The 24,110-nt window shown below is 47.9% G+C and overlaps 9 protein-coding genes across 9 annotated transcripts; 7 read left to right on the top strand and 2 right to left on the bottom strand.

Moving 5' to 3' along the window:
• Nucleotides 1-1,303: 1,303 nt before the first annotated feature.
• POJ06DRAFT_263645 (uncharacterized protein) lies at nt 1,304-2,820 on the top strand. The gene has a single exon (XM_056188912.1). It carries the CDS (start codon nt 1,625-1,627, stop codon nt 2,750-2,752), a length of 1,128 nt encoding a protein of 375 aa, XP_056040333.1. The 5' UTR covers nt 1,304-1,624; the 3' UTR covers nt 2,753-2,820.
• POJ06DRAFT_263641 (uncharacterized protein) lies at nt 2,821-4,514 on the bottom strand. Its single transcript, XM_056188911.1, has 3 exons — nt 4,058-4,514; nt 3,853-3,966; nt 2,821-3,801 (listed from the first exon to the last, which is right to left on the bottom strand). The coding sequence occupies exons 1-3, from the start codon at nt 4,205-4,207 to the stop codon at nt 3,058-3,060; spliced, it is 1,008 nt and encodes a 335-aa protein (XP_056040332.1). The 5' UTR covers nt 4,208-4,514; the 3' UTR covers nt 2,821-3,057.
• Nucleotides 4,515-4,825: 311 nt separating this feature from the next.
• Nucleotides 4,826-5,851, top strand: POJ06DRAFT_263636 (uncharacterized protein). Its single transcript, XM_056188910.1, has 4 exons — nt 4,826-4,927; nt 5,000-5,077; nt 5,202-5,294; nt 5,356-5,851. The coding sequence occupies exons 1-4, from the start codon at nt 4,922-4,924 to the stop codon at nt 5,368-5,370; spliced, it is 192 nt and encodes a 63-aa protein (XP_056040331.1). The 5' UTR covers nt 4,826-4,921; the 3' UTR covers nt 5,371-5,851.
• A 152-nt stretch (nt 5,852-6,003) lies between these two features.
• POJ06DRAFT_271896 (uncharacterized protein) lies at nt 6,004-8,128 on the top strand (the record flags this gene model as incomplete). Its single annotated transcript, XM_056189535.1, has 6 exons — nt 6,004-6,351; nt 6,437-6,545; nt 6,597-6,754; nt 6,813-7,814; nt 7,868-7,981; nt 8,033-8,128. 6 exons carry the CDS (start codon nt 6,004-6,006, stop codon nt 8,126-8,128), a joined length of 1,827 nt encoding a protein of 608 aa, XP_056040330.1.
• A 676-nt stretch (nt 8,129-8,804) lies between these two features.
• On the top strand, nt 8,805-9,833 carry POJ06DRAFT_45821 (uncharacterized protein). Its single transcript, XM_056191072.1, has 2 exons — nt 8,805-9,330; nt 9,379-9,833. Exons 1-2 carry the CDS (start codon nt 9,016-9,018, stop codon nt 9,442-9,444), a joined length of 381 nt encoding a protein of 126 aa, XP_056040329.1. The 5' UTR covers nt 8,805-9,015; the 3' UTR covers nt 9,445-9,833.
• Nucleotides 9,834-13,327: 3,494 nt separating this feature from the next.
• POJ06DRAFT_45593 (uncharacterized protein) lies at nt 13,328-14,593 on the top strand. The gene has a single exon (XM_056191071.1). The coding sequence runs from the start codon at nt 13,464-13,466 to the stop codon at nt 14,355-14,357; it is 894 nt and encodes a 297-aa protein (XP_056040328.1). The 5' UTR covers nt 13,328-13,463; the 3' UTR covers nt 14,358-14,593.
• A 2,322-nt stretch (nt 14,594-16,915) lies between these two features.
• On the top strand, nt 16,916-17,315 carry POJ06DRAFT_241507 (uncharacterized protein; the record flags this gene model as incomplete). Its single annotated transcript, XM_056186139.1, has 3 exons — nt 16,916-17,014; nt 17,077-17,244; nt 17,268-17,315. 3 exons carry the CDS (start codon nt 16,916-16,918, stop codon nt 17,313-17,315), a joined length of 315 nt encoding a protein of 104 aa, XP_056040327.1.
• Nucleotides 17,316-17,954: 639 nt separating this feature from the next.
• On the top strand, nt 17,955-22,946 carry POJ06DRAFT_263615 (uncharacterized protein). The gene is made up of 5 exons (XM_056188909.1): nt 17,955-18,202; nt 18,398-19,071; nt 19,127-20,393; nt 20,453-22,007; nt 22,059-22,946. Exons 2-5 carry the CDS (start codon nt 18,431-18,433, stop codon nt 22,784-22,786), a joined length of 4,191 nt encoding a protein of 1,396 aa, XP_056040326.1. The 5' UTR covers nt 17,955-18,202; nt 18,398-18,430; the 3' UTR covers nt 22,787-22,946.
• Nucleotides 22,947-23,965, bottom strand: POJ06DRAFT_263614 (uncharacterized protein). The gene has a single exon (XM_056188908.1). It carries the CDS (start codon nt 23,890-23,892, stop codon nt 23,224-23,226), a length of 669 nt encoding a protein of 222 aa, XP_056040325.1. The 5' UTR covers nt 23,893-23,965; the 3' UTR covers nt 22,947-23,223.
• Between the last annotated feature and the right edge of the window lie 145 nt (nt 23,966-24,110).

The following is a 24,110-nucleotide window of genomic DNA, read 5'->3' as shown; positions in this document are numbered from 1 at the left end:
ACTTTTTGGTGTGTTAAGCGCCCGGGTGTGTCGTTTCGCTTGTGGCTGGTTACCAAATTCGACAAATGTTCAACAATAGCTCGTGACCATGATCGGTGACGTTACACAACTGGCGTACAAAGTCCAGGGGTTGCACGACCCCAGATTCAAATCACGTGCGATTGCCTTGATTTTAACCCCTGATAATAATCTGTCCACCTCAGCTTAGGTCAATGCTACTCAATTGGCCAGCCATTTCCGGCCTGAAGCCGCTGCTGATTATTGTTCGGAGTTTTGCTTTCGAACTCGAATGTAGTTGGAAGGCGTCGCAGAGCCGTACACGGCACCGATGCATCACATGGGCCCAGCAGTAAATCCTCTCTACTAGAGACACGAGAATCGTGTAAACATTTATGACAAGACGTACTGTGCATACGGAGCATATTACGTGATAAGATGTCAGCAGTCGCACTTGGATACGCTTTGATGAATATCTGATTAAGCTGCCGTCGAGTGGACCAGTTCTATCTGGTCACCGATTGCCACATTTAATTGCCCATAACTAGTCATTAGGAGCACGTCGTCACTATCTATTCTCACCACGATACTGCACAATATACAGCATGACGACAGCGGCACAGTTTGTTGACTGCGTGTTGTCGGCCGCGTTTGTCAAGCTGGTGTCGACGCCGATGTCAATTACGAAGGAGGAGGTTTGTCAGCACGTCTTTGAGAAACTGAAGCAAGTTCAGCCCAGCGACTTGCCAGTTCCGTATGCTGCGAGATCCTACGCCAATGAGATCTTCTCGATCTTTCCAGAAGATGTGTTCCCCACTGAATTCGAGGTAAATACTCATTTACAGCTTTTGAACATCTTTCGCAGTCTGCGATGTCGAATATCGGACACGGACGGCTTGTTTGATGTGTGGAATTCCTACATGCGAGCGGACATGTCTAAGGTATTTGACAAAGTTGACGCGTCGAATGGGTATTGGCCGACAGCTGCATCTGAGATAAGATGGAAAGTGTACGTGGCCCGAGCAGTCGAGCGATACGCTCTGTGGTTCAATTCGTATCCTGCTGCAGGATTTAATGTCCGGCCGAGGTTTCTAGGAGGCGTTCCTTGCTCCATTGATATGGGCACGTTGCCGCCCATTGATGTGTTGATGGTTTGGCATGTTCATATGCTACATCCCAGAGCCTACTGGGAGGACTGCATTCGAACGAATCGACAGGGACTTTTCAGGTCTATGGCGTTTCCATGGCTCGCTATCGTCAGTATATTTTCTCTACATATACTAAGCACTTGCTAACGGCGTTGAAGAGTCATGTAATAAGACACAAGGACGATAATCCTGACAGCGAACTGATTTACGACCCGTCAAGCGATGCGCAGAAAGACTTTCAAGCACGTACCGGTTGTAGTTTCGACAACGAAGACGACAATATTGTGAAGCACGTGCAATGTACAAACTGTCGAAAGCGGCACATTCAAGTAGATTGGCATGCTGCGTTCCACCATGGCTGGGCCGAAGAGAAGTTCGAGAAGTTTTGTCCCGAGTGCGGGGCCATCATAACTCGAGACTCCTTATCTGCGCTCCAGTTTCTCGACGACTTCAGTTTACTATCTAGTAACGGAGTGCCGATGAAGTATGTTCATCAGTTATTGTGTATATGCGAAATTATTTTTGTCGCTGACACTGGACCCAGAGGAACATTATTGGATTACTTGGGAGTGGACGACCGGGAACAGTGTTCCTATCCAGGTTTTGCCAACGAGTTCGTTGGAAAAATGTTCTCCATGCCGAAGCTTACTCTTGAGTCAGGCGAGGGAATTGACGTCATTCGGGGCAAGCTCAAGGACATGCTGGGTGACAAGACCAAATTGGTACCAAACGGATTCAACGGCCAGATTCATCGCGACAACCAGTTTCCACTTCGACGCATGCTGGTTCGATACCAGGATAATCCGACTCCGTTTGCGGTTGATCTTCAAGCTGCAGTGATGCGACAGGGTCATTTTGTTGATATTATGAATGCACTCGCGTACATCTCGTCCCCTTTCCGCAAGATCACGGTCGACAGGTCAATTGAGCGCTTGCTGAAGTTTCTATACCTTCTACGCACAAATCCCGGAAAGTGCCTTGCCCCGCCGCTTGATGTCGACTTGGCATGGCATACATTCCAGCTTTCGCCGGCAGCCTATATGGCCTCGTGCTTCGTTCTCACCGGGACCTATGTCGATCACGATGATTCCATTGGCTCGCCGGCACTCTCAGACGCACATAAGCTAGCCGACAAGACATGGCGCTCTCAGTTCCCATCCGACCCGCTTGGCTATGACGGCTGCACATGTGTGTTCTGCGAATCCGAGCGCCAGTTCACGACGTCTAGTCGCTCATCGTCAGCATCCAAGAAACTGCTTGCCAAGATCGCGCCGGCAGACTCCCGCAAACGGGCTCAGAATATCGACGAGTTTTACGACATGGCATGTACTACGGCCCGAAACAACGGAGCTCGCGGCGTCGTCAGGCTGCAGCCGCCTGCTACCGGTGTCAAGGGCGAACGTCCAGTCCCGCGACACCCGTACTTGTCGTTCGTCCCTCAAGGCGATCCGACGGCTAGTAACGTGTTTCAGCATTCTACGGCAGTTGACTATGCCCACGCAAAATGCATTACGATATTGAATCCCGCTGGTACGCTACCAAAAATATCTAGGAACAGACCCATGCCTGGATACGGTGGCGCGCCAATTTGCGGAGCTGCCATGTGAGCTGTGGCTCGATTCTGGAATGTATTTGTTCTGTTTCGCCTCGAATAGAATTTCTATGCAAAATGTATTTGTTCTCATACAAGAAGAGCATAAAATAGGGAGTTAGAACCGTAAGACGAAGTACGGTTCAACCGATACCACCAATCCAGCAAACGTAAACTGAAAATGATAAGGACGATACAAAACAAATCACTGATGACTAAACTCGAAAAAAAAAAACTCCGTCAACCCCGACCCAGATCCCGAAAACTTTGCTCACAAAAAAAAGTGTACTTTTGTATACAGAATGCTAATGTAATAATTCTCTAATTCTTGACTGCCTGAGGCTGTGGTCCGGGGTTGGTTCCGGCGAGGCTGCTGTCGTATGACGAGTGGGACTTCTTGCGAAGGTCGAAAACCTTGCGATGCGGTCTTACCTTGCCATTCTTGATATTCCGCCGCGATCGCAAAATAATGCTCGACAGATCATCGTCGTCCTTGCTCTCGTCATCTCGTTCCTGATGCCGTTCGATCATCGATCTGTACACGGCATCAGGAATGACAGGCGTTACCAGGCTCAACGTCTGCTGACTAGACGAAAGCAGGCTGAGCTTAACCATATTCGTAGGACTCAGCGATGGTAAGTCGGGGTTAACTTCAGCAAGCGTGACAGGCTTCATTCGTGGCGAAGTTGGAGCGGCGCTCTCTTTTTCTGTCGTGGAGAAATGCGTGCTGCCATTGGGGGTCCAGCGCTGACTCAGCTTGTGGATGATAGCCGGCAAGTCTTCTCGGAACAATAATCGTAACTGATTTTCAATTTGTGATTGTATCAAACGCGCGATCGCTGGGATGGAATCAAAGGTGGAAGAAATCTTGATAGATTCGAGCGGGTCGTTCCGGAACACGAGCGTAGCGCCCTTGGCTTTTGAAAAGACGAGAATAACAATCCCGGAGAGCGTGATCTCAGAGAGGGTGATTGTCAGCGGGATCTTGACGGATGCGTTTGCAGCGAGAAATTTCGGCGATGTGAATGACGGTGTGAGATGCGAGTAAATGTTAAGGGGGTTTGCCTAATACTCGATCAGAACATTGGTAAGTAACGCAATCTTCGCCGAACTCACTTCAACTAGAGTCTGCAACGACATGAAAGCGTCGCCATTGTATGTGAGCTTGAAGACCCCACGGAACCGATCATCAGCTAAATCTCCAATTTCGAGAATTTCCAGTTCTGGCGCCTAATGCACCGTTAGTCAACGGGTAATAATACAAGCACCATTATTGACAACTAATGTGAAACTACATAAACTGAATTCCAAAACTACATGCCTTTGTCCCCAGATTAAGGTCTTTGACATGTATTGTGTCCACGATGATCGGTGGTTTGGTCCCTTTATTCAGCGCCTCGGTCAGCAGCGCCTTTGCCTTTGGATAAAAGTTATCCTCTGTCGCGAATGGCCAAGAAAATTGAAAAGACATGTTCAGTAGTCGATTTTGCGTTGAAACACCAATATATCGAAGCTGACTATTGACTCGGCCGTATCGGTTGCCGTGAATTGCTCGTGTTCGTTGATATGCGAATTCTGTGTATGCGATCAAACATGCGACAGGACCGTCTTTCAACCCACAACTAGTGTCCCTAGCACACGCAAAATCAACTTTTCGATGTGGAATAATATTCACACACCCGAAACTACACGCAGAGCCGAGAATACTTGAGCGGATTGTGAATATCCGACTCAAATTGGTCGCGTGAGACTTTGTATAAAGTAGCGCGGAATTTTCCTTGCAGCCGAACAAACGCATTTTGCCGCCAGGCCTTCTGCTACCCGGGGTACGATCAAGCCCTCAATGATTAGGGCGAATATTCTCGTACCCTCACTAGCCAGCGCGAACTAAGCCATTTCGGGTAGGCAACAAACACCCGCCTGCCGCCATGCTGCTATGCACGCACATGTGCCAGAATATACGCTTGCAGCACTTCCGCTCGCTCCTGATTGGGCCAGGGCATTCATATTATCCCTAACCCTCACTCGAGGCCCGTCAGACCATCTTGGTACCGCGATCACACATAGTAAGTTTCGTACCCGGACTCAACTGTGCCGCGCTTGGGTTTGAAGACGCTGTCCACCTTAGTTTCTACAGATCTATCGGTGTTCCACACAACCTCGCATATACCAATAAAACATCACGATGCTGGTATGTAGAAAAGGAGTTAGCTGTTTCGAAGCTGGTTGGTTGAGACTACTGACAATATTTTCCATTGTGCAGGTCAAGAAAGCCAATAACATCATTTCCAAGCAGTGGTACTACCAGTCTAATCCCATGCACAGAGAGCTGTGGATGAGAGTATGTGGCTATTTTATTTATTTATGAGAATATTTGAAACAGCATATGAAGGGTCGTCACGTTTCTGATGACTCGGAAGGTTGATTTCTCTATTGGTAGCGTACTAAAATTTGATCCTTTCTAGCATCCCCGAAGCGCGCTCTATGTCATCCCCTACTGGATTGCCTTCTGGGGAGGTATGGGCTATACCACGTACTACCTGGGCAGAATGGTTCTTGTATGTCTAAGATTGCTGTTTGAATTAACATGCATATTGATCTAACGTTTATTTGATGTAGGGCCAGAAGGCGTAAACGCGTGGCATCAGTTCAGTCCAGCGCAGCATAGAAGATAAACTATTGTTCAACCCGGCGGAATCCAGATGTGGCGCAGTGTATATACAGACAGCATGAATCATTTCGATGGGGATAACTGGATTTTGTGGTTGAGGTGTAAAACGTATTGAATATATGTGCGACTTTACCAAGCTTCATTACGTCTGTCTCGAAACCATGGCTTTTCGCATGGCAGTGCACCCGAGGTTAAAAGCAACATATTTGCATGCCCATAATCATGACGCGTGCAATTTATTCCAAGATAATTTGTACCAAACTCGATTACCGGCCAATTCTCCGAGCCCGGATAGTAATCATTATTTTGATGTCTATGGTTTTAAATGCCCAAACGTAATGCGGGTAACACCATTACTGTCTAGAGTTGTGGAATTGATCTACGAAGACTTGACAGACGCGCCGCGAATGACGCAGCGTTCGTCGTCACCACACATAATCTGCCACACTGCCTAACCTTTGTGAGTGCATAGGCCGATATTTATCGGATCTTATATTAATTTACAGCAAATAGCGCCAGTTATTGTATATATTTTAGGTAGTGCTACTTGCCTTGTTGGTACATATTCTTCCCTTTGATTACGGCCTACTGTTCACATGGCCACGTTTGAAGACAATAACCCGTTTGCCGGTGCCGATGAACTCGCTACAGAGCAGCTCCGAACAACAGATCACTTTGCGACGATTATAGATTCAGAAGATCAGGATGATGGTAGTGTTAGCGGGAAAACATCTGGATTTCCCAGCTTTAAAGACAGCTACGACACTTCATCCCACATGGCTGATGATCCCAACGCACAACCACCTACTCTCAGGGAAGGATTCTCATCGCGGATTGAGCAGCTTCTTATCGGTAATCCAGATCTTGAAATATTAATTGTGGATGCTGGGAAGAATCTCGAAGGAAGCGGTGGTGGGTACATTGCGTATACCATTCGCACAGGCGTAAGTAGATCCTTATTCGTTCTCAGGCTAAGTGGTCACTGCGATCCTCGACTTTTATCTTCAGAAGGACTGATTCGCAAATTAGGATTTGTCAGTAAGAAGGCGATACTCCGAGTTTGAGAGTCTGCGAAATGGACTTACACGGTTGTTCCCTACACTTATCGTCCCTCCGATTCCAGAGAAACATACTATGGGTACGACTAAACGACGCTGAATTGTTGAGGTGGGATCTAACGCGCCAATAGCCGATTATGCTGCGAAGCCCACCAAAGCGAAGGAGGATATGCGAATTATTGACCATCGTCGACGGATGTTGGCGGTATTTCTCAATAGGTGTCGTGCAATGAGGCAGATCAGAGAGCATGCTGTGTTCCAAAAATTCCTTGACCCCAATGTCAGCTGGGTAAGTGACTAGTTCGATCTCTATGGTGTAGTTGTTGCTCTAACATTGATTAATTCAGATCGAAGTATTGAACTCGCCGCCTCTAATATCAATCCCTAAGTCTATTCTGCGCGCACCGCCACTTGATACTGGTCATCCCACACCTGAGCACGCCTATCTTCCGGTGCCGTCACCGTCAGCACGGCTAAAGGAAGGTGACGATATGGAATTCCAGGCTGCAGAAATCAATGCCAAAGAGTACGAGATTGTCATGTCAAGCGGTATTGAGAAAGTCAACAAGAGAATCCTTAAACGGTATGGCGAAATTGCGGCGGACTTGGCGGAGTTAGGGGCACGATACAACGCGTGGAGTTTAAACGAAGTCAATACCCTTGCTGCCGCAATCGAAAATGTCGGGCAAGCGGTTGATCTTACGTATATTTCCACTGAGGAGCTCATTTCGTCGCTCTCATCTTCTTTCAGTGAACCTCTGGGAGAGTCGGCCCAGTTTGCAGCTGTAGTTAAAGCTGTACTGAAATATCGCCATCAGAAAGCTTTGCAGTACGAGATTACGAAGAATTCGCTTGTTGTCAAGAAGGATATGTTGGAAGGTCTCGAGCGGACGGAAATGGAATCTCAACGGATCAACGAGTACTTGCTTCGTCGAGATGATCACATCATTCGTGCTGATGGGCCAATTGCTAGTGTTCCCGACGCACCTGTCAGCCAGGAGGAGATTGCCAAAGCAGAAGTTACGGCTGAATATGCTGGTGCACACGAGAATGGCAATGGCGCGCCTGACGAGCCTGCGAAGGTGCCGACCTCACAGGAGGAGAGCGGTGCCACAGGTGGTGGTACGGCGACGATTATGACGCGACGATCTTTTGAGGACGAGTCATTTCCTCCAACTCATGCACATACCGAAAATCCGTACGCTACCGTCCCGCGAGTAAAAAAGAGCAATGGATTCAGAATACCTGTTATTGGTAAGATTAGCGATGCCTTCCATGGCATTGTCGATGTTGATCCCGAAACGACACGAAGGAATAATATTGGAAAGACAAGAGAGGAGATTCAGATTGTATGTATCAAATTGGTCTTGAATTCATGAAAGACAGCGCTAACTGTTACTAGTTCGAAGCGTCTCTTCGAGTTGCAGAGTCTGACCTACAGCAAGCGTCGGCATCTGTGAAGGTGGATCTGGCGCGGTACGACAAGACAAAGGAACAGGACCTTCGAAAAATGATGGTATGGATTTGTAGGAGATCATCCAAATGTTGCTAAGCTGACAATACATAGATCGCATATGCCAAATGCCATATCGAGTGGGCGCGAAAGAATCTGGAATCGTGGGAGCGGGCGAAGGCGCGTATCGAGGAAATCAAAGTGAAGTAAACGGCTACGTCTGAGTCCCTACTTTAGATCCTTGCGCATTCACTTTGTCGGTATATAATGTTTCAGCAAGCTATATATGTTGTTCATTTACAGTCTTGGACGCGATAGTTGTGTTTGGTTAGTTACTTCCCGTTGTTGCCGTTTTTGTCATGTTACAGGTACAGGGTGGTTGGCTTGGGTTGCTGTTCGTAATGTAGTATTATTTGTCGTTAATATTGATCATGGTGTGTGCATGGAACGAAACTCATTACACAAATAGAATACTATCGGCGAAGGCGAGTGCGGGATTTTGCCGGGGAGACTTGGTTAAACTTGACTGCGCTAAATCTGTGCGCCCATGGCAGGGGGCCATGTATAACTCGTCTCATTTACCTTGAGAATGAAATACGAACCATGCCTCTCATCAGCGGAGTCACATTCTATCAGCCTTTCCATGATTCAGAGTAATTTGTTGACAAATTCTGCATTGCAGATGGTACAGTAGACACCCTTTTTCTTCCTGTTCCTCTTCTACATTTGTTGATCATTGAATTCATACACTAGTGATCCAGCAGCTCGGTGAAGTAGATTCTTCCGATGTGACATTCCTTGAGAAGCTGAAAGAGTCGAAGAACTCCGTGGTTTTTAAGGTGGCTGTCCATGGGAGAATATGCGTGATGAAGGTGGTAGGTAAACTCTGTTGGTTTTGATGTCTGTTCTAAACGCCTTAAGTATCATGATAGGGGCCCCTCTGATTGCGATCCACCCGACCGGGAGGTGAATCTCTTTGCTTGTGAATCTACGCTTATCGGTGCCTGAAAGCGAAAGGCTTATGCGAGCGAGGAGTTGTTCCCGACTTTTACGGAACAATTACTAAAATTCAACTGTCTCTCTGGCCAAATCTGCACATGTTTCTTGGAGACAAATTACCTCCCAACGCCGTCCTCATCGAATATATCCCGAACATGCAGCCAATCGACTTATCCAACTTCTCAAAGCAGTACCTGCTTGAACTTCGTCATATTCTCCATGATATTCACCAGGCAAGGGTTCTCCACGGCGATCCCAAATCGAGGAATATGATGATATCTCGAGAACAAGATAGAGTGCTCCGGATAGATTTCGATTCTGCACAGATATTCTCCGAGGATTCCCTTACGCCAAGACAAGAAACCTGGGTCAAGGAAGAGATTGAGATGATGGAATATTTCGTTGAAGCTTTAGTATGTTCCAGCCACCCTGTCTATAGCTTTGACTGACTGTCCTCCAAGGTACAAGATTATGAGGAAGGAAAACTACATCGCGCATACTCTTACTATTATGACTGGTTTATTTAGAAAAGGAAGTGTGTTTATCCCCACCTCTCGAGGGAAGAGGAGTAGGGAAGTTAAATGCCGATTGGATTTATTAATATCAGCTGGACTTTAATCTCTCTTACGACCTTACCTTCCTCTCTCCCGCTTGCTACAAAATGATCAAATTAGCTTAATGGGATATCTCGGTTCCGCTTCTTCTGCATTGAGCAACTGGCTGCCCATCTCATTGAGCTTTATCCACTGTTCTCTCGTTCAAGAATAGCTTTAATATTGTAATAGTATTGTAACTAGTTAATCAGAGCAACCAAACGAGAACATGCGACAGGTATTCGATTGGTCAAGAACAGAAGGCGGTCGGGAGAGCAACTTGCTTTGTGACGTAATCCGATACTTTGTGAGGTAATTAACTAATCTGAGATCTACACGGTCGGTCATCTAGCTGATATCGGCACAAGCATTGTTTTCCCTCATGTTGATCATTACGCCAAATTCCGCGACGTCGCCGCACCCCATTCCTCACATGGTGGAAGATGAATGCGAATGAATATCCAAAAATGTCACGTGCGGCCCGGGTTTTGTTGTGCGTCCAAGTGTCCTCTGTTTCGGTGAAGAGACTCTTCTCCTCTGGTAGACGTGGTGTCTATGCGGTGCTCTCTAGCTTCGCCAACACTGCCAATTTTAATGTTCTTGCGACACTGTCTCTTTAATTCTAAATGATGTCCAGTTTGTTTGTGCTTTTATTAATACATCTTACGTGTTTATCGATCATTTATCGAGTGAAAACTGTTTTATATTGTGTTCACAACTGGTCACTATGAATCGGTCCGGCTTCGAAGTTGAATCCGGTCCGGCTTGAGCCGTCTGCAGTCTTCAATATTACGGTAACCGGCAGGGCCAGACAACCAATCCGGTGGTTTGAGGCCTGGAACCAGACCCGAGCCCTAAGTATGCATAATGGGCACCGCAGTGTCAATACTGTCAGAGCGTGAGGACGAACAGTTGAAGAATAGATCATACGACGCCTTGGATTTCCGGTGATTTGCCCAAACCTAAGGTGACAGGCTACATGTGGTTGTATCTGGATCCAAGACCGTGGCGCCCTTAAGGCATCGTGCATGGACCTTGGAAGTCTCTCTGTTTAACCTTTTGGTTGTCTTGTGATGGGTGGCAATTTCTTCTAGAATCTCGTCAACATCGAAGTTTAATAAACAGACCCATCAAATTAATTGTCGACGCAGTCAAATTTTCGACTATTCCGGCCACTATTACTCTTTATCCTGACTCTCAACGCTAAGCTGCTAGCGAATCGTTTTGGGAGCCTGCATCGTACAGTTGGAGCGCCTCACTGACGTCACCGTCAGGTGCTATCATACTAACCAGAACCCACTGAATTCAGTCCGCGAATTTCACCGAGATAATTCCTCGGGATAACTATATGAGGAGGTAGTCGGGAGCTGTCATTACTTGAACTAGCGTCCGCGATGACTTCGCCAATAGGCGTTTTAGTCTCCCGGCTTTCGAGAGGCTTGAGAATGGGTACTTTCGAATAAGGAGAAAGACGATGGCGCTTTCGAGACGGGACTAACATTTCCCTTGCGTCCGGCTAAGTCGCTCCTAGACTGTGGCGCTTGCCGAGGCTAAAAAGACACTTTTTGAAAACCCAGGACACATGATATGCCAACACGAGTTCCGGAGAATGGCATAGCATGCCATCTCCCTGGAACTCAGGTGCGAACATTGCTGGCTAACGAGCAGCTCTACCGTAAAGCTAGCGATGACACCACCGAAATTGTCAACGTCTGATGGCACGCACATGTCGAAGCTTGCAGTTCTTCGTCGGCGGGGCTTGCGGTGACATGCCTGCTATACGGCACCGAACTTCAACCCACGCGGTAATTGCAATTGCACTACCTAAGCAACGTCATTGATGTTGAGAAGTTGAACTCCTCGTTTTACTGACATATCGAAATTTGTTGATTTTGAATTGATCACTTAATGCAAAGTCTTTGCCGATCTAATGCCACAATCGCTCGCAGTGATGTTGACTTCACGGAATCACAGCAGAAGTTCCTGCTTAATACCGGACACGGACTTACTTTAAAACGGCTTATATAAACAGTTCGGATTGGCAAGCTGGAAATTGACGACTAAAATGCCAGTCCTCCGATGTGTGGGTGGTACGGGCATTAGCGCGCAAGAAGTACTTAGTCTTTACTTCTTGTTCTATATTGTTTCACGTGTATGCATGACAATGATGATATTATGGTTTCGAGCTCCCTGCGCAGTTGACTTAACAGGGACCGACCGGTGGTGGTCATTACTGCAAGTTGCACCTCGCCGACTCGAAACTTAAAGTTTCTAATTTACCTGGTGCCCAACTTGCTTAACATGCATTGCAGACAGAAGTGCGGCTAGAATACATTTGAATCATCATCCTGGCATGGCCATAGTTCTCTGTATGAGGAAGTAACGACTAAGGATTCAGAATGGCAAAACCGGACCACTTTCGTGACGGCGCCACCCCACTCAGCCTCGACGTTCTAGTCCTAAACCTTACTAGCACTTCCCTTGTGCATGCGCCTCAGCCGGCGTCTCGTTTGTGCTTGAGAACCCATCTACAGTACGGTATGTAGCCACCAGCACGAGAAGGCTCCCGGGGGCTGGGCTGCAGGCCCTTCGCGGTGGGTTTGGCAGCTTCGTGCTGGTTCGGGGCAGCATTGACCGCCGTCCGTCAGGGTGAACTGCCCAGACTTTCAGAGATGGCGTCTTGGGGTCATTAGGTTTAGTCTGCACATGTCATTGGGCCCGTATACTTTGTCCTGATTGAATCTAGTTCAGCACAGATACGGCGCCCGCGGCGGCACTCACCTCCCACGTATATCTCCGACCGCAGTGCTGTAGCGGCTTCGCTGAAGCCTTCTCCCCGTTCACACGTTCTAGTTGACTTTCCTCTCGGCCAAACCTCCCTGACCCACAGACCGGAGATGGTCGGAGCGATTTGCAGTTCCTGCGAACCGCCTCACGGGCGACCCTACATACTTAAAGCCTCAGGGCTGTCGCCGGCGAAGTCCAACTGTTGTCGGCACGCTCAACTCTCTGGCTGTGGCTCCTGGCTCGTTGGCAAGGCAAGGTAAGAAATATTCTATCGCTTTCTACCCTGTTCCCTACCGCGCCACTCATCTTCTACTTGCCGTCGCAACTATTTGGCCTCAATTACACTCATGATCCTCGAGTAAGAGTGCTGCTCCACTGATTCCCATGAGTTTCACATGGAACCTCAATACGCATCGTCTGCTTGCTGGCATTTCAGCGTTCAAAGTTCCCGGTCCTACCGTTCATCACACGAACAAATATATTCCGGCATGTCTACGCAACCAACACCGATATTCAATGTCGGCGGCAATCCTGGCATATGCAGTCGCCCGTCGGCGGAGCACAATGACACCTACGCCGCAAAATTAAAGTTTCGACGCGCGCACGAGCTGTTTACAGTTCTGAGGGTTTGAAGCCAGTCGCTTTATGTGTATTAAGCGGTGTCCGCTTGTTGCTACTGGCTGCATGTACTATAAGCCAATATATTCTGGGAAGGGCCGTCCTACTTTCAGTACTAAGTGTCGATGCTGTTTGACGCTGGGGGCCATTTCCGAGTTTGCCAGCAGATAGGCTGCAGATTTAGTCTTCCAACGGTGGAATAAGATTTGGCGAAATCCAGTTGGCCAACTGTGTGCAGTGGCAGTCTCAGGCGCATTTGATGCGCCCAGACGTCCATTCAGGTCGCATTGTGGTAATTTCGACAGCGAAAGTACACGACATCATATTGTTTTCTGAGGCCACGCATGGGACAGGGAATAGTTTGCGAACGAGTGCTGAAACCGACACTTATATCGATTGCGACACAATCAGGTTCATAACTAACTGCTGTTATGTAGAAGACCTGACACCCAGCTTATATTATTCGAACCAGATTCTGCAATCTGCATGCCTGTCGCAAATTGATAATTTGCCTATTTTCCTGTGACGAGCTCGACACAATCATTAAAATGTCCAGTGCCAGGACTACAATACCACCCGAGTCCAGCAGGGAGGCAGAGCAACAGCGCGAAACGTCACGTGCGGAACTACGAGCGAGGGCTCATAGTCCAGGCACTTCAGCTTCGTCGGCCAGCGTGGGAAGCGGAGCGGTCGGAGCTCATAGTTCACCTAGCTCACATGGATCAGCAGATGACGGTGCGGATAATAGAGGCGGTGGCCTCGGCCATGACGAAGACCGGTATGAGCTGTCGTTCGTGATTCGTCCGCCTACGACTGTAAGTGTTGCCTCTGACGTTTCACCACCCATTATTGTGCGAATCAGGCGGTTTCGTGGGGATGGCGAGTTGCTAGCGCCAGCTTTGATGTCGTCCCCACCAATTTCGGAAAGCAGGTCCCATTCCAGTTTACAGAGTTCAGATGAGGGAACACATATCTCGAGTAGTGAGCACAGTACCGGTTTGGACGAAGGCATACTATTGCTATTGCAGTTGGCATTGTACGGCACAGAAGAATATACTGCCATCACGCCGTCACCCTTGCAGGGCATCACAGTAAGGTCACCAGAAGTTTACCTCGATCCGGACCGGCTCGCTGACGTCGACCAAAACAATGGCGAAGTCATTCCGCCAGAGCACAGATATTTCGGCATATTTTCGAACTTCAGGATTGCTGAGGCTGGCCGTTACAGGTTGTTCGTCGTGTTGCTTCAGGGTGTTGGGCTGGCGCCGCTAATGCACGGTCAAGTGGCGCCGGCCGGGCGGCAACTTGCGAGGATCACTGTGCCCATCTTGGCAGCGGAATCTAGTGGGCAGGGGTCCGAAGTTGAGAATGAAACATTAAGCGACGGCGAACGCCGGATATTGCAACATTTTCAGGATCAAGGCGCAGATGTTTCGATATAATGTCCGATACATTGGTTTAATTGGTTTGTGGCCCCGTTGGCTGTTATCATTTGCTGTATAAATTGGGATCGGTGTTTACAAGCTGAATTTGGCAAAGAATGTAGGATTAAGAAGATGTGTATATCACTGAACTATTGTTACGTGTAAGTTTGCCATCGAATATCAAGTTGTATTAATGGAGACAGTAAACTAATATCTTTCGATGATCGAATTTCGAATGATTGTAATCCAAGGAATGTGGAAGACTGTTGAAATTAACTACGTTGTGCAGGCTTTTGGTACTGGCCAAACGTGCACGCAGTCGTACTTGATTGTCAGCGTACCTGATATCTGCCTGCCATTGCTCGGCAATCCTGCCATTCACAGTAATTAATCGAACGCCTAAATGTAAGCTACCCCACTGACCAGGTGGCATTGGACAAAGTGGCCTGGCACCTCGAAATTAAATGCAAAGTGTCACGGACTAGATCACGATGCACTGGGGCGAACTCTCAATCACGTTGCCGATAAGCTTAGTCCTATGCAGAAGTTGCCGCTATCGATCTGTCATTCCGATGGCTTTATCCAACTATCGCGCCCGTTCTCGCAGAAGGGCCGAATATCTGAACGACGTAAGCTGAAGTTAGAAGTTCGCCGTATATAAGAGTACTTTCTACTGAAACAAAAAGATACCTTCATTGTACGAACCAAAAAAAGCAATTCAGGATGCAGCCGAATGGACCAATTGTTGAATACGCCATGCCCCATTCCTTGCATAACACCTGCATTAACCCAAATTGCAACACGCAGCACGCAGCACCACAGTGGTTGCCACCATGGTAACTGACGCGGCGGAAGATAACGGATTTTCATCGTGACTGTTGGACTTAGTCATGTGGCACGTAGGCGAATCATGTTTCTTGATGTTGGAAATATGTGATACCTAACACTGGATATGATCGATGTCCTTGGGCAATCGAACGATTCGCGAAAGTATGCGCTTCAGGCCCCACTAAGCACTGACCGACTGACGACTACTATCGACGCAAGCCTGCCCCTTGCAAATCCGCAAGATAGAGCACGGCGCACTCTTGTCATAGTGGGCAGCCATACAAATCAGATGATCGTACATGCACGCATTTGCTCCTATCAACTGCCAAGGGGGCAAGGACAGCCTTGATATCAAGAAGTATGAATATAATTCAGCAAGAACAACGGTCCGGCCTTAAGATGGAGATGGGCCAGACGCCTGAGTTTATGTATTATTAGCTAGTCGGTTTGCACCGCCGCCACGTTCGTCAGGTGGTGTTGAACATGGCCACAAACAAACGTGTCATCTCATGCACAACCTCCACGCAACAGCAGAAGAATGCCTAAACGATCGAAGCCGCCAATCAGACTTGACTCGGCACGAGGTAGAATTCGTGACGCCGGCGAACGCGCGGCGACCGACCGGTCGTCTCGGAAACCAAACCGCATAACGGTTTAGGTTGGTCGGCGCTTTGTTACATCTCGAACTGTATCAAGCAGCACCGAAAGTCGACTTTCGAGTTTCTGCAATGAGGTAGGCTCCAGGCAAGCAGCGTTAAATGCTGCGAGAGATTGGAGATTCGAGCAGACCTACGAATGCGTGAACTAATGGCTCCACACTATCGTATGACTTAGTCACATGGTCACAGCCGTATCTAAAGTCTTCATGATATGAATTTACGTCGCCACTCATATGATAATTGATGAAAAATTGCTGAACCTGTCAGAGAGTATCAAATGAGTAGAGAATGATCCCGGGAGAAGCGCGATTACGAATGCGAGCTAGAAACCAAAGTGGCATGAACAGTAAGCTCCTATCAAGGTATAACCGTGCCAGCGTTGGCGCGACGAGTGACGTCAGCGGCTGAGACTCATCACTTGTTCTCGTTAGACGCACCGAGCAAGAATATGGTCCGGACACTATTGCATCGCTAAATATAGGCATTCGCACAATCTTAACTGAATAGTGCCAAAATATGTTTGCGATCTTAATCGATCTATCGCCACGGCTTGTTCGAGTACTCGTGCGGCGTAGAAGTCAATAATGACGTGAGGAACAACCCAGAATGCCTGTGATCGGCAAAGCAGTAACTGCATACTGTGTCGTTTTGCCAGGCCTGGTGCTTATTATACGTTTTGTATTTGCGACCAGCGACTCCCATGGACGAAGGACAAACAATTCACAATTATCGATTTCCACACTGTAGACTGCAACATAGAGTCGGCTGCCCGGATTAAATCTTCAGACAAGCTAAAGAGGCGCCGCGTGGCATCTCGCGACGGTTGACGTGTCCCAGCAAACAAAACCAAATGCTGGGATCCGCGGTAACGATCCCTACCTTCCCGTCAGAATAGACTTCCGGCGATCTTATCAAAATATCAGGCGCGAGTCTCCCCAGCCCATAAATACTTTTGTGCCCAATTCACTGCCGACGCTCGCTCAATAAACACCGGCCCACCACATAGAAGACCGCAGCGCGAAACCCGCATCGGCATCACTGTGACAAACTATTGTTCTGCATAACACCTGTCATAGAGAAGCACTGAGAATGTCATCCCAAGAGTATTATAAAGAAAGCGGCGAGGGCCAGTCGCGGGGACATGGAGGAGGACCTGGTGCGTATGGAGGTGGACCTGGAGGTGGCTATGTATGTCATACTCTTCTCATATCATCTCGCGACGGAGCAGGTATTAATAAATTCACGTCTAGTACGTCCCACAGCAGCCGCAACAGGCATATGCCGGTGGAGGCGGGTATGGCCCACCGGGCGGAGGACCAGGCTATGGCGGCCCCGGTTATGGCGGCCCAGGGGGTGGATACAACCAAGGCGGATATTATGGACCAAGTGGGCCTCAGTACGGTCGTCCTCCACAGCAGGTAGGGTTAACACTTAGATACAGATACTGCTATTATTGTTGTTGAATAATGCCGACGAACCCTCGTCATGATCCTCCACAAATCACGTCATGTACATGCATATAGTAACCATAGATATATAGGGAGGCACAGGGAGCGGCTCGACCAACTGCTGCTTGGCCCTTTGCGCTGGTTTGGCGGCGTGCTGCTGTTTGGTATGTACCTGTCTGATTTGAGCTCTGACAATCAATCCAAGCTGATCTATAACAAAGAACGCATTCTGCTGAGCCCTAAGCACGCTCAAATTCTTATGAGTAAATGTAGCAATAGTGTCATCGGATTGTGGCTTAATTTTAGGATACTGATATATTTGCTGTTGCCTCGATTATTGGTATGTCAATGTGGTCGTGATCAAGTTGACGGAATCTCTGACAGTTTCAATGTAACATTGGCTAGGATCTATTTACCCCTGTAATATATAGCAGTCTCGAATATATGTTGCCTTTTAATGTGATCCATTACTGATAATATGATCATTCGAACTCGCATCGCGAATTCGATCACAATGAACAAGCATCGCGTAGTCTTCCTCGCAGAAACTCACGGGGTACAGTGGGTCCGCGCACAATTTGGCGTGGAGGTTTGGGTACCAAGCTTCTGAAAATTTCTTCGTCGACAAAACGGAATGGCTAAGGGTTAGGCTGAATGCTTACAAGTCGGCAACATCCAAAAAGCACAGAATTGTTGAGTTAACGCGTTTATTAGCAGCAATTTCTGCAATTATACTTGATAGTTTGTATATTGTACTTCCAACCTGTGGCTCGATTGTAGCGGCCTTTTGAAATATATCGAAGTATAAATACAAGACTTCGGAGAGCACGCGTGCCAGCAGAATTTTGCCCACGGGTATCAGTGTTCTTCGATTGCTATTTTGCTCCTCACCCACCATATTTGTGATCGTTTACTGGAATGCTCTAAGGTGTGTTATTTAGTATTGCTGCTGTCATATTTAGTGACCATCTGGCGTGGCGAGGTCAATGCTGCCGCTGTCTGTTTGGCTGGCATGGTGGACGCAGATGGAATTTGTAAGACGTCTTGACTGGGCAGACGTTACTAAATTGTCTTTTATACGCTTGGAAAACATTTCTGTATTTTGTAGCTAACCAGTGGACAGAAAGATCAAGCTTTATCCTGTGCATTATAGCCCATGCTGTCCCCATCGCTGTCACCTTCTCCACCAACATCTCGCCCTGATACGCCAGCACTCTCGGCTGATATGGCTTCGCCGAATAGCGTCGCGCCTAGGTCGCCATCTCTGTCGTCGACTTCCTCATTGTCAATCAAGAGACCGTTCTCCGACGCAGCTGAAGACGACGAAGGGTCACCTCGAGTTCGTCTCCTCGAAGATACTTCGTTTGTCGCCGACGGCTTGGATGAGGCTTCTGGCGATGCGGTCGAGTACAGGCGATCAGTTCCACTTCGGCTTCCCGGTGGTGAGCGTCAGATGATGGATCTTGATGATGAGCGGCCGCGTTCCGCCATGTCGAATTGGACGACCATATCGTCGTCACCTCAACGTCAGGACTACGAAATCCACACCACACTCCCGTCGCGGGAGGAACAGATTTCGACAATTAACAATTTGTGCAATATTCCACCGGAGCAGGGCCAGACGTGGTATATAGTTGCCAAGGAATGGTGGGATAAATTCACTATCTCCCAAACAGACGACGAAATTGGGCCGATTGACAACAGTTCGATTCTCGATGAACGACAGAAATTGAAATCTGCGGACGAGTGCGAATTTGAAATTGTTTCGGAGAACGCGTGGCACCAATTGCGAACATGGTATGTCACGTCTCGTTTTGTTCCAGAAAATCAATCGCTAATGGCCAACAAACAGGTTTAGTGAGAGCGAGGATTCCGAAACGATTGCCCGCACTGCTGTCAACACGTCGCCATTTTCCAAGAATATTGAAGTAGAGGTGTATCCTCCGGTTTACCAGCTTCATCATCTCACAACCAGGTCGTCCGACTCGTCGTCGATTCCGTCTCTCGTCATGTCTCGAACTAGCAGGTATACTGACCTCGAAGCAGCCATCAAAGACCGTCTAGATATTCGCGGCCAAATTCGGATTTGGAAGTTGCATGCACTACTGGCTAGTAAACTCGATATTGAGCGGTTCAAATTAATCGAAGAAAAGGAGGTCATGGATAGTAAAGAAGGGTCGCTTCAGGATCTTGGGCTTGGCATGGATGCAGCGTTAGCTGTTGAAGAAAAGTCGCCATTCTCCGACGAATGGGTCACCGAGAGGAGAGATTTCATCAGCTCGTATTCCAATCAGTCATCGTCGTCTTCGTCACATAGCATCAGTCTTCGCAATCGCAATACGCATAGCACTCGTCCGATACCAAAACGGACGACGCAGCACGAGCCAAGCGGACGAACGAAGGGAACTACGGGTTTGTCAAACCTTGGAAATACGTGCTACATGAATTCAGCATTACAATGTTTGACACACGTTGAGGAGCTTACAAAGTACTTTTTGTTAGATGCTTACAAGGCAGAGTTAAACCCTCAGAACCCTCTTGGTATGGATGGCAAAGTTGCATCTGCATACGCTCAGCTCGTTCACCATATTTTCGGGAGCAATACCACTATGGCGTCATTTGTGCCTCGGGAAATTAAAGGAGTCATTGGTCGATACGGACCTATGTTTTCGGGATATGGACAACATGATTCTCAGGAATTTCTTGCGTTCTTGCTTGATGGCCTGCACGAGGATCTCAACCGAATCTTAAAGAAGCCATACACTGAGAAACCAGAGCTGCCTGACGATCAGGTCGACAGTAAGGAAGCGGTTGTCGAACTTGCCAACAAATGCTGGGATCTCCATCGCATGCGAAACGACTCTGTCATCCAGGACTTATTCGCTGGAATGTACAAATCAACTCTAGTGTGTCCTGTTTGCAACAAGGTCAGCATTACGTTTGACCCGTTTATGGACTTGACACTGCCATTACCGATTGATAATACATGGAGTAAGGTGATTTACTTTGTTCCTTCAAAGGGCCGGCCAGTGAAATTGGACATTGAACTTAGCGGGGGTGCTTCCATTAAAGAATACAAGGCTTATGTCGCCAAAATGATGAAAGTTGACCCGAAGAAGGTATGATTCTTGTAATATACAGTTTCGCAGAATCAACGGTGTTAACATGCAATTACAAGTTGATATCCGCGTCGATTTACAGCAACAAATTTTTCTCTTTCCATAAGGACTCAGATCTGGTTTCTGACAAGATCGATTCCAGTGAAGACGGAATTTTGTATGAGCTGGACCAAGTTCCCATGGAACCAGATTATTCCGATATCATGATCTTCCCCGTTATCAACCGGACAGACAAGGTTCCCGGAGACTATCATTCTCGCGAGATCTTTGGGTACCCGTTCCTTATCACGCTTACTCCCACCGAGGCTTCATCATATAATAAGATATACGATAAACTAGTTGAGAAATACAAGGGCATGTCAACCAATAAGGTTCTGTCTGAATGGGGTGATGACAGTAGTAGTGGCGAGCTTGGAACTCCATCGCGGCCTGAGGTTTTCAGCGTGATTGCGGTTAGCCCTTACGGTCGAGCGCAGAGATCTCTGAACGCAGTCTTCTCGAGATTGGACGGTGGGGAAGATATTCGTGACCGTTATGAGAAAGCCAGGAAGAAAGTGCAAAAGCAATCTTTCAAGCCGACATCGATGATAATTGATCCAGTGGATCCTAGTGCTGAGGCGGACGAGGAAGGTGGTATTTCAGCTGCAGGAGAGAGCGACACCGCGGCAGATGATGCAGACACAGAGAATTCTGCGAACAGATTACAATCACTACCACCATTAACAATCGAGCCAGCCACTGAGTACGATGATAATGCCGACGAGCATTGGCTTGATGCCAGCCGAGGTAATTCGTCGGATGTCGAAATGCAGGATGGCAGTGATAAGGATATTAGTAACGCCGTAGTTCCAAAGTCTTTACTCCCGAATGGAGTGGGACCAAACGAAGCTTCAGATGACGACGACTCAGATGGTGAGTCGTTGAGCATGGCTTCGCTGTTCGATTCTGGGGACAAAGCGGTGAAAAGTGGAATCGCCAGTGGTTATGGACCCCAGCTCCCAAACTATGGCGCACCTTCTTGGGAATCTGATAGTTCAGCTAGTGGACCTGATTCTTATGTAACGATGGGAGAAACACTTGTGTGCTACTGGAATAAGGAAGTCTACGACGCATGTTTTGGCGCCGACGAGCCGGATAGCCTTCGAGGTCAACCGGTCTGGAATATTATCGAAACTGTTGTTAGCGAGGATTTGCAGAAGAAGCGAGCACAGAGGCGGTCCAAACTAAGCCAGGAGATCACTTTGGAGGACTGTCTGAATTTGTTCTCCCAGCCAGAAGTTCTGGGTGAGGACGATCTCTGGTACTGTCCTCGATGTCGAAAGCATCAACAAGCGGTTAAGACATTCGAAATATGGAAAGTGCCCGATATCTTTGCCGTGCATCTTAAGCGATTTTCTAGCAGCTCCCGACGAGATAAGATCGACATAAAAATTGACTTTCCGGTGGACGGCTTGGATCTATCTGGCAGAGTTGGTGACCCCGGGCAGTCGCAGAATCCTGAGCATCTCATCTACGATCTTTTTGCGGTCGACAATCATTTTGGAGGTTTAGGAGGTGGCCATTACACTGCTAATGTAAAGAATTTCGTGGACGGAAAGTGGTATTATTTCGATGGTACGTTTTCGTTCAATGCCCTGTGTCAGGTCAGAACTAATACTCTTCTAGATTCGTCTGTCCGGCCAGTTAGTGCCGAAGACGGGGTAACTGCGGCCGCGTACATGCTCTTCTATAGGCGACGGTCCTCGACGGTACTGGGCGGTACTAAGCTCCTTGACAGTATAAGCTCAGTGCCAGTACAGGATAAACCAGCAGAAGGCGCGTCGTCGTCGTCGTCGTCATCATCATCTGATCATTCGCCTGTGTCGCGATCTTCGAATTCCCCACCGCCGTATTCCGACGCAGCATTGCCTAGCGCGACCAACGCCAGCGACAGTAGCTCTCCATCGTCCTCGAGTATTTCGTCCTCCGCCATTACTGCTCCTCGGTTTCCTGGAGAAGGGCGAACACTCGGTAGAGCTCTCGGTAACAGTTCTAGTACGTCGTGGCCCACCGGTCTTGCCAGCCGTCATTTTCAATACGGCGTTGATTTGGGAAAGGCAAAGGGAAGTGCGCTTGTCGGTGTCGGAACTTCTAGCACAGGGGATCCTGCTGGTTTTGGAATTACTCCCGGTAGCTTATTAAAACCTGACTCTCTGGATGACGACACAGATGAATTGGAGGTTGTGCTTGGCGAGGACGCTGACAGGACAGATGTTTCTGATCTGCCGAGCGACGCTGTCGTTCCTAGCGGTGTAGCGGACAGCGACGTAGTTGTTGAGATCAAGCCGGAGTCTGATTTCGATGAGGACGAAACGGTGGACGATATTCATGTCGATGCAGATGCAAGTGCTTAATTGCAAGTGCATAATAGAGGGGTGGTTTACATGAGGCGCATTTTTTATATCATGGTCACAATTCGATATATAGTGTTTTTGCTGGTTTATCATATGGTATGTATGTGCACTTGTTTCTATAGGCATCAATATCCATTATGGTTACAGGAGTTTCTATTTATGTTCCATAGCATCTCGATGAAAGTATTTAGTTTCGTGACAAAGACAAACTATCCACCTTAGCGCAAAACCAGATCCATTGCCTCCATTACATTCCGTCGATATTCGGGATATCTATAACTCTAACAGCCATTAAACTCTACTTCTTATATGCTAACATGCGTGATTAAATAAAGAGAGACGCGCGCGCGTAATTATATATCAATCAGTCAATGCCCAACTTTTACACCAAACGTATATGCAACCAAAATTCATGAGACAAATTAATAGACACCCCACTATGCAAAATTACTATATCCAGCTGCCATGCTCTTCTGCTCAATCAACGCACCCGCCATCATATACCACGCAGCACTAAACAGAGCTATACATGATAGCCCAAAGAAAACCAGGGTCTGCGTACTAAATTGCACCATCAACACCCGTCGGCCGACATGGTGCATGTGCTCAACGTAGTTTAAGAATGCGAAGATGATCGTCAGGAGGGCACATGCCAGGAAAATTAGTCCCCATGTCAGAGCACCTTTGTTCTGCAATGATGGCTCAATTGGTGTCTTCTCTGGACCGAGAATGGAGCCACCCGACGGGAGATAGTAAGAGGTAATGAAGGCATAAGAGGTCGATGTAAATCCGGCAGCTAGTCGCAGCCACGCGAGATAATTCCGCTCATTAGCACCAAAGTCTCTACCGTCGCAGGGATCGTTATTGCAAATGATCGTATGGAAGAAGGGACTTTTAAAGTGCAGGTCCCATCGAGTAATTTCGTGCAGTGGCACAAGCGGACCCTCTTGGGGACCTTCAATGCGAATGAAGGTCGCGTAACCTGCCTCTGAAGGAAGTGGACCATGACGCCTTCTCTCTCTCGATAGAATTGATGTTATCGAGCTATATGACTTGCTTCTCGCCGATATCAAATGCGTCTTCTCGGTCGGACTTGGTACCCCCATTTTGACCTCGTGCGCGTAAATCTGCGGCCTTGTGAAGGGGTCGGGAAGCAATATTATGCGTCGGCGAAGAAATTCGGCGCAGCAGTAAAGGTGTGGGAGCTGCGGTTTTCGATATTACGCGTCAAAATTGTGCATGCGTATATTTAGGTACGGATACCCCTACCCCGGACATTGCAGGGCGGAGTTAATGTATGGGTATATCCGTGCAGCAGATTTGC

Source organism: Lipomyces tetrasporus, assembly GCF_029532465.1.
Source record: "Lipomyces tetrasporus strain NRRL Y-64009 chromosome Unknown POJ06scaffold_13, whole genome shotgun sequence".
NCBI lineage: Eukaryota > Fungi > Ascomycota > Lipomycetes > Lipomycetales > Lipomycetaceae > Lipomyces > Lipomyces tetrasporus.
This window is presented reverse-complemented; position numbering and strand designations above follow the sequence as displayed.

What these genes read in the sequence shown, in the direction of transcription:
- POJ06DRAFT_45593 (XM_056191071.1), top strand. Translation starts at nt 13,464, where the DNA reads ATGTCCAGTGCCAGGACTACAATACCACCCGAGTCCAGCAGGGAGGCA.
- POJ06DRAFT_263645 (XM_056188912.1), top strand. Translation starts at nt 1,625, where the DNA reads ATGAAGTATGTTCATCAGTTATTGTGTATATGCGAAATTATTTTTGTC.
- POJ06DRAFT_263615 (XM_056188909.1), top strand. Translation starts at nt 18,431, where the DNA reads ATGCTGTCCCCATCGCTGTCACCTTCTCCACCAACATCTCGCCCTGAT. An exon ending in TGAAAGTTGACCCGAAGAAG is followed by an intron (nt 20,394 to 20,452) that starts GTATGATTCTTG and finishes TGCAATTACAAG; the next exon opens with TTGATATCCGCGTCGATTTA. An exon ending in AAAGTGGTATTATTTCGATG is followed by an intron (nt 22,008 to 22,058) that starts GTACGTTTTCGT and finishes ATACTCTTCTAG; the next exon opens with ATTCGTCTGTCCGGCCAGTT.
- POJ06DRAFT_263614 (XM_056188908.1), bottom strand. Translation starts at nt 23,892, where the DNA reads ATGGGGGTACCAAGTCCGACCGAGAAGACGCATTTGATATCGGCGAGA.
- POJ06DRAFT_45821 (XM_056191072.1), top strand. Translation starts at nt 9,016, where the DNA reads ATGTTTCTTGGAGACAAATTACCTCCCAACGCCGTCCTCATCGAATAT. An exon ending in AATATTTCGTTGAAGCTTTA is followed by an intron (nt 9,331 to 9,378) that starts GTATGTTCCAGC and finishes CTGTCCTCCAAG; the next exon opens with GTACAAGATTATGAGGAAGG.
- POJ06DRAFT_263636 (XM_056188910.1), top strand. An exon ending in ACAGAGAGCTGTGGATGAGA is followed by an intron (nt 5,078 to 5,201) that starts GTATGTGGCTAT and finishes GATCCTTTCTAG; the next exon opens with CATCCCCGAAGCGCGCTCTA.
- POJ06DRAFT_263641 (XM_056188911.1), bottom strand. Translation starts at nt 4,207, where the DNA reads ATGTCTTTTCAATTTTCTTGGCCATTCGCGACAGAGGATAACTTTTAT. An exon ending in ACCTTAATCTGGGGACAAAG is followed by an intron (nt 3,967 to 4,057) that starts GCATGTAGTTTT and finishes ACGGTGCATTAG; the next exon opens with GCGCCAGAACTGGAAATTCT. An exon ending in CGTTGCAGACTCTAGTTGAA is followed by an intron (nt 3,802 to 3,852) that starts GTGAGTTCGGCG and finishes ATCGAGTATTAG; the next exon opens with GCAAACCCCCTTAACATTTA.